This window comes from Alosa pseudoharengus, unplaced genomic scaffold (assembly GCF_046254945.1).
Source record: "Alosa pseudoharengus isolate Yale_2024_CS ecotype anadromous, Long Island Sound unplaced genomic scaffold, YU_APseudo_1.1 YU_APseudo_1.1_scf_22, whole genome shotgun sequence".
In the NCBI taxonomy this organism is placed as follows: Eukaryota; Metazoa; Chordata; class Actinopteri; order Clupeiformes; family Clupeidae; genus Alosa; species Alosa pseudoharengus.
Genome location: NW_027468680.1, coordinates 19,751,776 through 19,767,074, shown reverse-complemented (window position 1 = coordinate 19,767,074; position 15,299 = coordinate 19,751,776). Strand labels below are relative to the sequence as shown.

Genomic DNA, 15,299 nt, shown 5'->3' with positions numbered 1-15,299 from the left:
CTCAGCGGCAAAGGGCTCTCCGGCGGATAGAAGCCGTTCGCTCAGACAGCCTGCCGCGCTGAGCTGCACTGCAGAAGAGCCCTATCGTGGGCTGTTGCATAATCCTTCTCTGGGCCCCGCTGCTATTTTTGTTCCTGGATACGCGTCTCTGTGAGGTATTTTCTGTGGTGACTCACTTACATCAGTGGGTCTTGTGCTGTGCGCGCAGACGGCAAGACATTCGCTTCACCACGATCGTTTGGCTTTTTCCCCTTGACCCTGGCGAGAGGTCAGCCGTGGCTACAGGGTGATAAGGAATATAACTGAAATCTGGCCAGATGTGCTGAATTGGAGGCTGTCTGAATGGCAGGTCAGTTGAGTGGATGATGTTAAATGTCATTGATGTCTGTGGCCGTTGATGTGCTTTCCAGATGGTGGTTCGTTGCACGTTAAAGTGAGTCTCATGTCAGCGCGAGCAGCTCCTTCTGCGAGCTGTGATGTACGGTGTTAGCGCGAAGGGCTGCCGTGTTTCTGCCTTAGGGGTTTCGAGGCTGAGCTGTTTCTGTAGCTCTGCAGCTTTAGGGAAAAACGAGTGGGTCAGGAAGTGCCAGTCTGTCAGTGGTCTAGTTGGTGTCAGTGAGTGTGTATGTGTTGTGCCTTTGCTTGTGTATATCCGTGTTAGTGTCTGTGTGTGCGAGAGAGTGTGTATGTGTGTGTGTCTGTGTACAGTATATGTTGCAAGAATGATGTAATGAATAGTTATCCACTCAAGTCGGGGGATATTCTCTGATCTCCTCCATAGCTTGACACAGATGCTGCAGCGCGGAGCTTGGCCCTAAGATGCTAGTTTACAGTGATTTAACTTTTTGTCAAGATTCTCAGAACCCACCTTCTCTTTCACTGTTGAGATTAAAATGGAAGAGGCAGCATTTGCAGAGACAAAGACATTTTTTAAAGGATGTTCCAGTGGTCAAGATGTGGATTTAGTGAAGTGCTCATATGACAGTGGATGTATTTTTAAGCTGTGGCTTGATCCCTGTTCCATCTCAGCCTTGTGTGTGTATGTATGTGTGTGTGTGTGTGGTTTTTCCGAGCATCTCTGTGGATGCACTGTGGCTGTTTGTTTATATTAATAGCCCCCATTCAGGGGGAAACCCGGCAGTGAGGTCTGAATGACCTTGAAAGGACCCCCCCAGCCAAGTTCTCCCACCACATTCACATTCTATCACCCCATCACCCAGATCTCACACTTCAAACAGTGCTCACTTACCGTAACACACACACACACACACATACACACACAGATATCTCCACCCCAACCACGTTTACACACACCCCACTCACGTGTGCACCACACACATATCCCAAAAACAGCTGAGCTGACTTACTGTAACAGAGGATATTGTACCCCCACCCCCCTTTACACAGACACAACTGCATACACCCCATACACTTGCTGCTATTACATTAAACACAAATGTGAACACACTCGCATACATACACACACAAAGCACAGCGAAGAATATCAAGACTCCAGTCACCCCTCAGGTTCCCACTCATATTGTTTCAGTTTCGACCGGGTAATATCACTTTAAACTTTTAATTCGCTAGAGACTATGGCTGTATTATGCAACCATTTCATTGCTTTTCCCTTCCTTGATGTAATGTCAGGAGCATATCTGAATGTCCTAATTAAGCAAGTGCGGAGAGGTCTGAACCAGATAACACCCTTGTTAAAGCCGTACAGTCTTTGCTTCTGAGGGGATGGAAATGATTCAGTCTCCTAGGCAGCTCTGCAGTTTTCCTGGACTAAAATATCAACCTTAAGTATGATGGAACCATGGGGACATGTGATTTTCCAGCTAATGCTGGATTCATTTCTAAAATTCTGACAACATCATCTGCTTTTGCCCAGTGTCAGAAAGATCTGCTTTGGAGAGAGGAAAGGAAAGTGCCATGAAGCTGTCTTCATGCAGGTTTTTAATGTGAGGGTCTTGCCCTGAAGGGGGAAATGCAAGGGCAATTTCCTCAAAGTTTAAATTATCTCCTTGTGTTTAAGGCATTAATCTTTTCACTGTTGGAGCAGCAATTATTTTGCTTCCAAGACAGTATTAAGGTAGTCTGCCAATTTCTGACATATTTGGTGAGAGAGATCATTCAAATGACTTCATACACGTTTATTGTAACATTCAACCAAAACTCAACCAAATCGGCATGTTCCTGGATGTGATTTCGCTGTACAAAGCAAACATTTTCCAGGAATATTTGTCAAAGGATCCAGCAAAGTAACGTTATTAGCTGTTTTAATCTTTAAACTGACAAAAACATCCCAGTAAATCTCCTCAATTTGGATCAAACATTATCTCTTAAATAGAGATAATAAAGATAATGTTTAACAGGGATGGGATATGAAATGAATCACCCATGTGTGGGATGGAGGGAACAAGGGTTGTCCATACTTCCCTCATATTACTGTCCATTCTCTCATAGAGTCAAAAGCGCATAGCTAGGGGGATATGAATAAGTACAAGTTATCTCAGTATCCATAGCAACTCTACATAAGAAGCAGTCCATCCATTTCGCATGGCTATAAGAGAGAGAGAGAAAGAGAGAGAGAGGTGGGTGTTGTGAGAATCCAGAGCCAAGACCTGGAGAGACCTGAATAAACAGCATCTCTCGGGGAAGTGCCTCTCTGGCCTCCCTTGCTATCCCATGTTTAACCATGACATGATAATAAAGTAGAGGGGTCTTTCACGGGAGCCTTGCAGAGTCACCCTGAGTGGTTTGTCCTGGGAGTCAATGTCAGAACCACAGCTCTGCGCGGGCATCCTACACCGTATCGATCCCCTCACAGCGCTGGTGTTTGGATGAGAAAACAAGCTCCCGGAAGCACAAGTAACGGATCCCCCCCACTCCCCACACACACCCCCCAGTCTAGGAGACGGCAAGGCCCTCAAGCAGAGGGAGATTCGCTGTGAGAACGAAAAGAATACAGAAGGATCCATGAATAGAATAGTGAACGGATCAGTTCCCCAGAACGTTTAATCCCAGATTCAATACAGGGTTCATGACACAGTCGGATAGGAACCATAAGCTGCTGGCATTAGTATCCTGTAGCAGTTTTTTGTGGGCATATTATGAATAACTTAAGTGATTCAAAAAAAGAGAATGTCAAACATGGCTCCGGCAACAGTGCCTATGAATAATCGAGTTTCACAGCTGAGTCACTGATGGGATGCCAGATGGGTCTTCTCAAAGCTGTGAATTATTCTATATGAACATGACTGGTAAACAAGTGTCAAAAGTGACTGGTAGACACCCCCTCCCCCTCAGCGTGTGCTAATAACTTGTTTTTGTCCCTGGGTGTTTTCTTAGCCAACCAGTTCAAGAGGCTCACCTGACCCCCATGACTCACCAGTTACCGACACTTTCCTCTCCATGAACGGTTCCTCCCCAGTGCTCCGTGCTGCGGGTGAGTCTGTTGTGGGGGCTCAGCTCCCTGTCCCATATGACATTTTCATCAGCCCATCAGCAGCCATTACTGCACCTGGGTTATCCTCAGAAGCATGTGTGTTTCCAGCACAGATGCCAACATGGCTCCAGTTTCTTTCCTCTTTGGCATTACAGAGAATAGACCCTGTTTTCGATGTTGTGGCAGAATGTTTTTTTTTTTCTTTCACAGTATTTTGGAGGGAATCTAGTAGGTCCTAATATAGAACTGTGAATCCATACTTAGCATTGGTATGCTGTAATGCATACAAACAGTCTAAGCATATAGTCATTGTTTGTGTTTTGACTTTATAGTTAATGGTTCATGATCCAGGCTAACTTGAATGCTTTGTTACTCTCCTGCTAATCTGCTACCATTCCAATCTGCCTCAACATTACAAATTAGTAATTTATTTCACTATATGTCTTTAAAAAAAATCTGTAATAGTTCTAATGAGTTGCCACTGAGCCACCCCTCAACTGACAATTAAACTCAAATAACCAGTCCCTTCTTTGATTAAATTAAATGTTGGAGCTCATTGGGTTTATTAGATAGGGTTTTTCTGTTTGATAGTTCGCAAAAATATCACCTGGAAGAATAAATATTATAAATTGTACAACTACATTTCAAAACAAAATATTATTATTAGTTGTAATATATAATATCAGAAATATTATAATATTCCATCAAGATTATTTCCTTATCACCATTAAAGGCATTGTCTGTGAGTCTTGCCAGTGTTTGCTCTCTGGTCATGCACAGTCCTCTTTCTGTAAATGGGAAACCCACATAGTGGCTCGGAGCGAGCCATTTACAATTCTAGCCAATCAACTTGGTGCTTCAGGGGCAGAAAAGGGAGGGGTGTAATATGATTGGCTGTGGAGCTCCAATATCAACAACCATTCCCAAAACCAGATCACAGACTGCATCTTTAATATATCCATTCCCAGACCCATAAATAATAGAAAACATTTCACATTGAAAGGTTGATATTATATGCACTGTTGACGCTATGTAGCCAGTGGAGGTTGATGCAGCCTAACTACATTGAGACATTTCTCTTCATTGGAAATGAATGCCTTGTGAAGCCTCCCAGAGGGTGTGAGAATGCCGTCAGAGGCGCTGCACCTGTTGGGTTGTGTCATTTGTAACGTGTCATGTCCCAGAACAAGTCCCAGCCAGACAGATAGCAGAGTAATGTCATCATGGTTTTACTGAAATATGAAAACTCCCATATGACTGCGGTCATATAGTTACACCACAGAGAAAATATGGCTTCCTCTACTAGTCCTATCTATATATTTCATACTGAATATCCATATTTATTCTGTTTTTCCTATAATATATTCTGTTAATACACTGCATATATCTATATTATTCTTACTACTATTATAATGGTACTGCTATTCCATTGCACATATCTGTACATGTTGTTTATACATTGTTCATATTACATAGCCATATTGATTCTGCTCTTATAAGGTAACTGCTAATACACTGCACATATTTATATTTAATTTATATTACTCTAATCCACCGTCTGTAAACCAACTGTATACTACTGTCTACACTGCACTATATTTCTTGTCCTGTCTATGCACCACCTGTCTATACTTTGTATATCACATTGCACTTTTCTTGAATGAATTCTGCCTGACGTAGCATAGGGCAGCAATCTTCCATCTGAGATTCCACAAAATGAGAAAAACATAATTTTGAGGGAAAAAAATAAAGTGTCATATGACTAGTTCCTCAGACCGATTCTGCCACAGCCATCTCTACTGGAACAGCTGGTGTCTAATAGGACACAAAGGCAGACTTGTCATTTTCTCCTTCAGTCCTAAAAAAGAAAAGCACTTTTATGCTCTTTTATTTTTAAAATCATCCCCTTATTTACTGGTAACTAGCAAACCACACATAGCTGAAGAGAGCTTGATTTTTTTTACCCCTTTTAAAATATGTGGTAATGTACCAAAGAAAATCCATTTGTATTGCATTTGCCAAACATTTTGTTTTTGAAACATTTCTTTCATTGACTTAGATCGTAACTTTACTTTTCTTTTAATTCTATCTTTAGGTCTCAGCTCATAGAGGGACACAGAAGAGGATACAGACAGAAGCTACTCCTACTCCATATAAAAATGCCAAACACTGAAAATAGCTGATACTTTTCAGCTTCATTTCAACAGCATTACTGAACAAACATGCTGTTATACTGAGGACACTGGAGAAGAAGTAATCCTCAAATGAATAAACAATAAAAAAAAAAAGGCATATCCTTCAACCGGGCTGAATGTGATGTTGGATTTTAAGGGGGGAGATTGTTTTAACATCTCCTTAACAAGTGCTTAAGCAATGTAAAGGACACAGCTTTAACTTATCAGACAGAAACTGGCATTGATGTCATGGAGTCACTCGAGGGCACTGACAGCTTGAGGTGCTCAAAGGACACTGCAGAGCAGAACCCCCAGGCCTCCTTTAGAGGCAGAACTCACACCAGTGTAAATGTAAAAGAAAAGACTCTTCAGTGTGAGGCAAAACAAGGGGGCAGCACTGTCAAAGGCTCACCAGACACGCCTACCTCTGGAACGTCACCACCACTAGAAATCCAGCAGTTGCAGGTTCCCAACACTAGTGGCCACTATCACCTTTCATCATCACCCAAGTCTGGTGACGGCTGCGATGCTGCCTCTTGTGGGGCGACGCAGTCATGGCCTTTTGTCAGTCAGCCACAGTCATTCACTTCAAGGAACCTCATGGCTTCTCAACCCTGCGAACAGAGTCGAGTCCATTTCAGAAAGAAGATGGCTGGTTTCTCAGCCACGTCGAGGCAGCTCTATCAACTGGGAATCGGTCAGCTTGCAGAAGGGCTGAACAAAAGGGAGCAAAAACCTGGAAAGAAACCCGGAAAATACATCTGCCATTACTGTGGGAGAGCCTGCGCCAAGCCCAGTGTCCTGAAAAAGCACATTCGCTCTCACACTGGTGAGAGGCCCTACCCATGTGTCCCATGTGGGTTCTCCTTTAAGACTAAGAGCAATTTGTACAAACACAGAAAGTCTCACACACATGCCGTTAAAGCTGGCTTGCTGGCACTGTCAGAGAAGGACCCACATCCCTCCGGCATGGATCAAGAGCTTCTGGCAGCGGAAGGGGAGATGCAGTCGGATGCTGAACAGACTACAGACACAGACGAGGAGGGCTCTGAAGATTTGTTTCTGGACTGTGTGAGCTCATTTGAGGGCACTGAAGGGAAGTGGACTAAAGAGTCACCTGGCATACCGTCTGTGAAGGTGACCACGCCAAGTGCCACCAGAAAAGAAATCATGTCAGAGTCAGGAAAGGTGTCTCTGTCCCGGTTCAGAGAAATGAGAGCTACTCCATCTATAACTGAGGTTGAGCAGGCCGTGGAGTCCTGCACCATCAAGCAGAAACTTGCTCTCCGTCTCTCTGAGAAAAGAAGCCAAGACTCTGAGCATTCTCTGTCTCTCCCTAGCTCCAGTAGTAAAGGGAGTACAGACTCTGGCTATTTCTCTCGCTCAGAGAGTGCAGAGCAGCAAGTCAGTCCACCATGCACAAATGTCAAATCGTACCAAGAGATTATGTTTGGGAAGTGCTATCGACCCTCTCCCAAGCCAAGACAATCAATCACAGTTCAAACGTGCATGACAGACACAAATGACAGCAGATCAAGTTTTATGGTCAAGCCAGGCAAGAGTAAGATACCGGAGGAGAGCATTCACATATCCACATGCAAGAAGGACTTGGCTGGATTAATCAAATTGGAGTCAAATTGGCTGCATGAAGGCCATGAATCTCCAAAATCAGATCAAATGACCACATCCTATCAGCTCGAAGCTCCTTCAGATGCAGCTTCCCTCATACGGAGCAACTCCCTGCCAACATCAACTGCAACAGATCTCAGTGTTCCACCTGGTCTTCGAACCAGTAACTCCTTTGATGAAAGAATGACTGTTGACGGAATGTATCCTGGCCAAGGAGGGATGAGGAGGCTTATGCGGCAAGCAGCTTTTGAGATGCCCTCACATGAGACCCATGTGGACAGCACAAAAGCAGGGACAGACATTTCACCTGAAGCTGAACATTTCTTGACCCATCACGCCTATGTGACAGACCCTGCCACAAGAAAGCGTAGAAAGCAAAAAGGTGTCATGGAAGAGGAGGATTCTTCAAGCCAATTTGTCAAATCTGTAGAGATGGTTGACCTTTCAGCTGAATGTGAATCAAAGCAGAATGTGAGTCAAAGTAATGTTATCTCTGTAATTCAGCACACAAACTCTGTTAGCAGAATGGGCTCCATAGAAAGGCATGGTGAAAGTGAATCTCACCCCCGGGACAAAAGTCCACAAACAATGGCAGAACAAAGTGATGTAAAAACTATTAAAAGAGAGACACAGATGAATGTTCCGTTCAGTTCAAGTCAGTTCAAGGACATTAAGTCATCACAGCCAGGTTCTGAACCACGCAAATTAACTGGTCAACCTAGTATCCAAGTTCCTGAAATCAGGGTGACAGAAGAACCAGATAGATCTCCAAAGCCTGTTGAGGTCCAGGTCAAGCACCGTGACAAGCCCGTGGAGGAGTTTCAGTGGCCCCAAAGAAGTGAAACTTTGTCTCAGTTTCCAGTGGAGAAGCTACCACCAAAAAAGAAAAGAATACGATTAGCAGACCTTGAGTACTCTTCAGGTGACTCAAGTTTTGAATCTGCCTGTACGAGTCTCTCCAGGAGTCCAAGTCAAGATAGTAACTTGTCTCACAGCTCAAGCTTCTCATTGTCTCTTGATAGAGATGAGGGCCTTGTGTCAGCACCTGTGACGAAATTAGATGAGTATGGCAAGCCTTTGGAGTTCTTGTCTGTGCCAGGAAGTGGACACACTCTTTCCATTCCTGGTGAACATCGGCAGAAGGAGATGAGGCGATCTGCTTCAGAACAGGCTCCGTTCATCTCAGCAGCTGAACTGCCGGATTTACGAAGCAAGTCATTCGACTATGGAAGTCTCTCCCCTACATCCAGGTGCAGACAGGGTGAGGCCTATGCCAGTGGGGTAAAACAACGCAGAAGAGGTTACCTGGTGAGACAGGCATCATTGAGTGTTGACCCAGAGACATCGACACAAGAGAAAAGTGTTGATATTTCTGCCAAACAAGACTCAGAGTCCATGTATCATAATACAAGTTTTGTCTCAGATTCCTCTGCAACTAGATTGAGTAAGATCTCCACAGACCTAGAGCACCCAGGCTATATTCAAGCTAGTAGCCCTGAAGGAGCAGTTGAGATGCAGACCGGTACACCATCCCCCGACAAGCAAATCTTACATGGTCATGAGACCATACCATACTCTTTTATTCCAAGAAATTTGGCCTCACTCCTGCCAGCGACATCAGGGCACTTCTGGAAACCTGACCCCCTCCACATTCTTCCATGGCATCAGTTACAAGATCTTCAGACCAGACAACTCTACCTGCAGTCAAAGGAGAGTGTTTATTCACAAGCTAAAACTCCAATGGATGCAAAGTCACCAACAGAAGACTTGTCCAAGAGTCTAAAGAGGGTCTCATCAGCCACTCATGTATCTTCAGAGGCACATCTAGCACCTGTACCTCCAAACCTCCAATCCCTCCAATCACCCTCTGCCTCGCTGGTTCCTGTAAGAATTCAAATGCAGGTGCCATCCCATGGAAGCATCACCTACTCCAGTTTGTCTCAGATTTTTGACAGCCAAACAAGGAACATCAGCTCCTCATTGGTGTTTTGTGGTGCTGCCTCTCAGGGCTCTTTAGCCAGTATTGCTATGATGCAAGGGATTGGGTTTGATATAACTCAGGTCTCTGGACAACCTAGTGGACTTCTGTACAACCCAGAGCTATCTCCAGCCAGACTTAAGACAGGCATACCTCTGTCCTTGACCTCCAAAACTATCTCAACCACTGAGGCTCCTAGCGGTGGAAGAACGAAACGCATGCTTTCTCCCGCCAGCAGCATAGACCTCTTTATGGAGTCAAAACAGCAGAAGCGAGTCAAAGAGGAGAGGATGTATGGTCAAATTGTAGCAGAGTTGAGTGCCGTGGAACTCGGAAATCCTGATATATCACAGCATAAGGATAAAATTAAAGAGGAGAGAATACAAAGAGGAATATCTCCATCCTTGTCAGATATTTCAAGCTCTTCTATGTCTGATATACAATCCCAACTGCAGGACAAGCCCATGATATCACCACTCAAGTTCCGCTATTCATACGATGGGGGACCAGAATCTCCTCAAAATATAGATGTTGATGAACCTGAACAAGATTCCAGACCTACGTCTGATACAGCTCTCGCTATCAGTTTGAGCCAGGAGGTGAGCGATATGCAGAAACTGATTGCCAGCCATGGATTTGGTGCTGCTATGCTGCTTGCTGATTTTGCCAACCCGCAACTCTTCTCAAAGTTTCCAAGTCTTCACACAACAACATGTGTGAGTTGGTGCTACCTCCATTCTACCAAGCCAAACAGTGCCCTGGCTGCTCCACTGTTTTCAGTATATGCCACATGGTGCGTCAGATCCTTTGACCCAAACCCACCTAATCTGGCAACCAAAACAACATTGGCTCTTCTTCGCACCAAGCAGAAAAAGCACTCTGATATTTACACCATTGCAGCAGCCTATCAACCTGGAATACTTGTGTCTTCTCTCCTCTGGAAGCAAAGGTTTGGAGAGGTAAGCAATCATTTCCCATACATACTATGCATTTTTTCCTCAGTATATGTTATTATTTTAGTTGTAGTCCATTTGATATTTGACACTTACTTGAGGGTGCTTACTACAAGTACTCTTATATACAAGCTCCAGGGAAAGCCAGACCTTGGAGAGGAGGAGATGATGACATACAAGCGGGCTGTAAAGGGAATCAGATCTGGTAATAAAAATGTGATGGAGGATCACAAGGAGGAGACACCACCAAAGCAACCTGAACCAACCCGTATCAAAATATTTGAGGGAGGGTGAGTGACCTTTCATCTTCTCTTTTTTTAATTTATGAAACTCCAGAAGTAATTTAATTTGGTTGACAGCAAGTCATAACCAATGTTTGGTATATTAAAAATCTCATTAGTTCTCTCATTCTTTCACACTGTCTAATATAAATGATTGGCTATTATCTCATTCAGTTTTAAGTCCACTGAAGACTATGTGTATGTGCGAGGTCGTGGCCGGGGAAAATATATCTGTGAGGAGTGTGGGATTCGTTGTAAGAAACCTAGCATGCTGAAGAAACACATTCGCACTCATACAGACATCAGGCCGTATGAGTGCAAATCCTGTCATTTTGCCTTTAAAACTAAAGGTAAGATTTTCATAACATGATTTTTTATCAGTGTGGTACAACCATGAATTCTAATTGAATATCTGTTGGTCTAAACCTAAAAAAAGCAGCTGATGGTTTAGTAACTGTTCTTAATACTTTTTAGGAAACCTCACCAAACACATGAAGTCCAAAGCCCATATGAAGAAATGTCTGGAGCTTGGGGTATCCTTCACATCAATAGACAGTATAGATGACACTGGTAAGCTGAACACAGACTGTGTAGGCTACAAGCTTTAGCAGCCTGGCTAATCTTCTTATAAATATTGATGATGAGGCTTTTGGTTTTCCTCACAGATGTTCTAAAAGCAGCACATGTAATACAAGAATGTTTACTGCAGTGACATTGTGGCGATTAAATGTAAACTGCTGTTGCTTTTGTATAATGTGATTCTTATTGGGTTCTTCATCTGCATTATTTCAGACAATTCAGAGGACATCTTGAGGGCAACAGGTAAATCAAGGTCAATGGGTTCTACAATCAAGCATCAGTTTTCCGATGTGGATGACTCTGATGGTGCTGATGATGACGGAGATGAGGTGGATGAAGACGAGGATGATGATGATGATGAAGACGGTTCCACTCCGAGAACTCGTTCAAGAAGCACCAGTCCCTTGCCATGCGCCATCAACTCCCCGCATTACCCCAGCTACCTCTCCCAGCTTCCCAGCATCCAGGTCCACCCATCGGCCTGCAGCAGGGAGAGAGACGGCCACATCCGACAGGCAGAAGCAGGGGAGGCAGGCAGCGAGCTGCAGTCTCGCTTGAGCGAGCAGAGGCCTGGGGACGACGACAGTGTAGCCATGTCCTCCCGACACGGCTCCATGTCCTTCCACTCCAACGCCTCGTATCTGCTGTCATTACCCCGAGACGTGTCTCTGACCCCCCAGCGGAGCCTGGCTTTAACACCTCACCGAAGCCCCTCTCCCAGAGGAAGGGGGGACTGCTCACCACAAGGAGGCCTGTCGCCGAGGGCCGATTCAACCTCATTAAGGGCTGTCTCCCCCAAAAGAGACGTGTGTTTCGGAAGGGATTCGTCGCCGCTCCAGCACCTGTCCCCCGGGTCCCTGTGTAGGGCCCTGTCTCCTGGGCACGAGGGGGCGATGAGACGTGAGTTGTCCCCCAGGGGACGTCAGCGGGGCATGCTCAGGGCCGTGTCCCCGCGCCGGGGATCCCAGCATAGCAGGGCGCCGTGGGAACAGGGAAGAGGTGCGAGACTGGACACAAGCCCTCACGGACGGTCCGCTACACTGCTTTCACATTCTGGCATTGAGGTATTTGACATTCTTCATATTGATTGTAGTTGAATGCTTTTAACAGCTCTTCAAATGCTATTAAAGATCCAACATTTGTCTGAAAAGTCATTAGTTAAATCCAGACAATAAAATCAGTATTCAAGCTGAATATGAACAATGACATTTTATGCATGAAATAAAGCTACCTACCACCTGGAAGTTAAGAGTTACTATACACATTGATAATTGCTATTATCAATGTTTTTTCTGTCTCTTAGGCACATAAACACAGCACTCTACAGCCCCTCCACCTCCCCAGTGGAGACACACCCATCAGAGGCCAGCTCTCCAGCGGTCACACTGACCTCTTCAGCCACCTGCCCCTGCACTCTCAGCAGCAGGCTCGGCCTCTGCCCCTGATGCCAGTGGGGGGCATCCAGATGCTGCCTGCCCGGGCCCCGGCTGCCGTGACGTCTCACCACTCGGGCTCGCCCCAACAAAGCCCGGTGGTGGAGGAGAGCAGTGGCAGCCCACCGAGCACCCCCATGAATGATCGAGAAATGGAGCCTCCGGGGCAGCAGGGGGCGCCAGCCCTCAGCCCTCAGGACTCTGACAGGAGAGACAGGGAGGCTGCCCCGTGTAGCAGCGGCGTGGCCCAATCAGAGGAGAGCGTCCAGAACTGCACTGAAGCCATCGCCTCTCTCAGGATCACTGCGGAGGAGAAGTCTGCTAAGAGCTGAGCTGCACTGCTGTCACACAGAACAATCAGAAGAAGGTAGATACAGGGAAAGAGGGAAAAGGGATTGGGAGGGGGGGGTATGAAGTTGAGAGAGGTAGATAAATGGAAGTCAGTTGGGAAAAAAGGAGAGGGATAAATTCTTTGATGGAATTTTAGGTGCAATATGTGGCAAAAAGAAAAAAAAACTTATGCAAACTACCTTGCTTGTCCTTGCACATAATTCATACAACACATGCAGTCATACTCACTTACAGTACATACACGCATAAACACACATGCCTACATTTGATAAATCTGTTTGTAAGTCATTTCATTATTGGAAGGCTATGGCAATATTGGGATTTAATCAATTCAAAGTCCCTACTAAGAGAGGAGGTTTGTAGGTTACTTAAATAATGTTAGATTGGATTCAGTTTTGGTCAATTTACAAGAATGACTGATGTTTGTGCCTTTGCTATACTGTTTGCCCTATACTGTTATAGGGGAAGCGTACCTATTGAGCACACCCATTTTCCTCCTTACATACTGTAGCTTAGTCAAAATGGTTCATCTGAATAATGTACCATGTAATAACAGTTTCCACTATTAAAAAATGTCTTAGAAATCAATGAAAAGGCGGGACTGGGATGCCTGTCTTTGGTATCTTCCGAGTCCAACAGTGTCTATTACCGTAAATATATCCACTACATTACTGTTGCCATTATACTGGAGGGTAGACAGATTTCTATAAGATAAACACACAAATAGTCATGAAACAAATCTCAATAAAACAATATTTCAATATTTATAATACAAAATTTCACAGCATTTATTTTCATTTGAATTAAAAACTAATGTGTCATTTGTTCTGTGGGCTTAATCAGTATGCTTCCCCTACATCAGAGTATTAAAAGAAATGGTTGTATACTGTATTGTGTTGATGCACTTGATTAGAATAGCTTGAGTCTGAGAGACATGAGGTCTTAATGCAACTCTGTTTGCACTGGTAGCTTTTTTAAAGATTTAAGTGATACAGCTACTATTGCGGATTGCTACGTGATGCAGTTCTTGTTTCATACTTTACGCTGTACTTTTTCTCAGTGTTGTGCAAGACCCTTTATTCAAAACTTTCTGTAGGAGAGGAAACTAACAGTATTTGAGTTTATTGCTTGGTCTAAAAGAGCAGATATTGTAACATTATGACAATGCTTTATGATTGAGTTTTTTATGTCAATCAACCAGTATAATGCTGCTGTTGGGATTTATATTTTGTGTAGCCAGCTTTCAGCCTGGGACTGGGAGAGTGAAGTAACCAGCTGATATCACACAACTGACTGAGTGAGAGGCCTGGACCGTTGATTTATTTCTTGACTTTTTCAAATTGAAAGATGGTGGTCAACGTCTCTGCACTCAGCTGACCTCAGTCCCTACTGCAACTGGACACACAAGTAGCCAACATCTACCTGAGCATTACATCTTTATGGGAATAGTGTTGTCATACCTGTTTCAAATACATATAACTAGAACAGTATCTCACAAAATGTACATGCATAAGGTTTTACAGTTGACTATTAAATATACTACATGTATATGGCATATGGTCATAATATAGCTCTAAATTATTCTCAATGAATACTTCATAAACAACTCAGATATGTGTTTTGTATACGTGTGATGCTGGGGAATTTCATTTATCAAGGGATTAACTAAGCACTTTCTCTATTTTTATCACTCTCCTTAATCACTAAACTGGATTCTTAGAGTTTAGAGTCATATTTCTTAAATCACTGAAAATCATGGAATTTTATGATATTTAACATTCCAGTTAGTGTTCATGTGACATCCCTTTTGTATACATATGATGTGGTCTTGAGATGATGCAATCTTCATGCTTATATCAGCTGATAACTGTACTGTATTTATTTGTTTGTTGTCAAGTTTGACACAAGGTACAAGGTGAAATGACATATTTAATTCCAGGGGGAAATGTTTTTTATTGTGGTCTCTTATATCCAACTTAATTATACATGTACTGTAATAAACTGTACTCATTAATTGTATATGTATGTATACATATATATTTTGGATGTATGCAACTTGATTGTTCATAATATTTGCATCATTGTATTTAATTAACCGTGTCCTTTTATTCAACACATTAAAAAACACATGCATTTATTCAAGTCAGTATCAAAATACACATTGATCAAATATGGCTTGTACTGTTCTGTGCTAGGAAGAACTGTAGTTTAGTTTAATCCTTCTTTAAAAAAGAGCTCAAACAAGCTGAGTTTGACAGTATCTTTTATTGATTTGAAAATTTTTGAATAGCAATGCCAGATGTGTTTACAAGTGTAGGCCTACTAAATCTTGGATTCCTACTGTGGTCTCTTCATTTCAGAAAGTTGACACGAACGTCAGTTGGTCACCTCGGCAGAGCTTACAAGGTGCAATGCGCAATATTTTATACAGATCATATAAGAGTGGAGGATAGTAGTGACCCAGTGATTT

The 15,299-nt window shown here is 43.6% G+C and overlaps 1 protein-coding gene across 2 annotated transcripts; it reads left to right on the top strand.

Moving 5' to 3' along the window:
- hivep2b (HIVEP zinc finger 2b) lies at positions 1-15,203 on the top strand. Of its 2 annotated transcripts, XM_076299267.1 has the most exons (8): positions 1-349; positions 5,547-10,191; positions 10,318-10,475; positions 10,641-10,816; positions 10,941-11,036; positions 11,259-12,109; positions 12,349-12,845; positions 14,066-15,203. In XM_076299267.1, the coding sequence occupies exons 2-7, from the start codon at positions 5,875-5,877 to the stop codon at positions 12,808-12,810; spliced, it is 6,060 nt and encodes a 2,019-aa protein (XP_076155382.1). In that variant the 5' UTR covers positions 1-349; positions 5,547-5,874; the 3' UTR covers positions 12,811-12,845; positions 14,066-15,203. The 2 variants fall into 2 exon arrangements, with proteins under 2 accessions (XP_076155382.1, XP_076155381.1); XM_076299266.1 differs by having other exon boundaries at positions 12,349-15,203.
- The last annotated feature ends 96 nt before the right edge of the window (positions 15,204-15,299 follow it).

What these genes read in the sequence shown, in the direction of transcription:
- hivep2b (XM_076299267.1), top strand. Translation starts at nt 5,875, where the DNA reads ATGGAGTCACTCGAGGGCACTGACAGCTTGAGGTGCTCAAAGGACACT. An exon ending in TTTTGCCTTTAAAACTAAAG is followed by an intron (nt 10,817 to 10,940) that starts GTAAGATTTTCA and finishes AATACTTTTTAG; the next exon opens with GAAACCTCACCAAACACATG. An exon ending in AGACAGTATAGATGACACTG is followed by an intron (nt 11,037 to 11,258) that starts GTAAGCTGAACA and finishes GCATTATTTCAG; the next exon opens with ACAATTCAGAGGACATCTTG.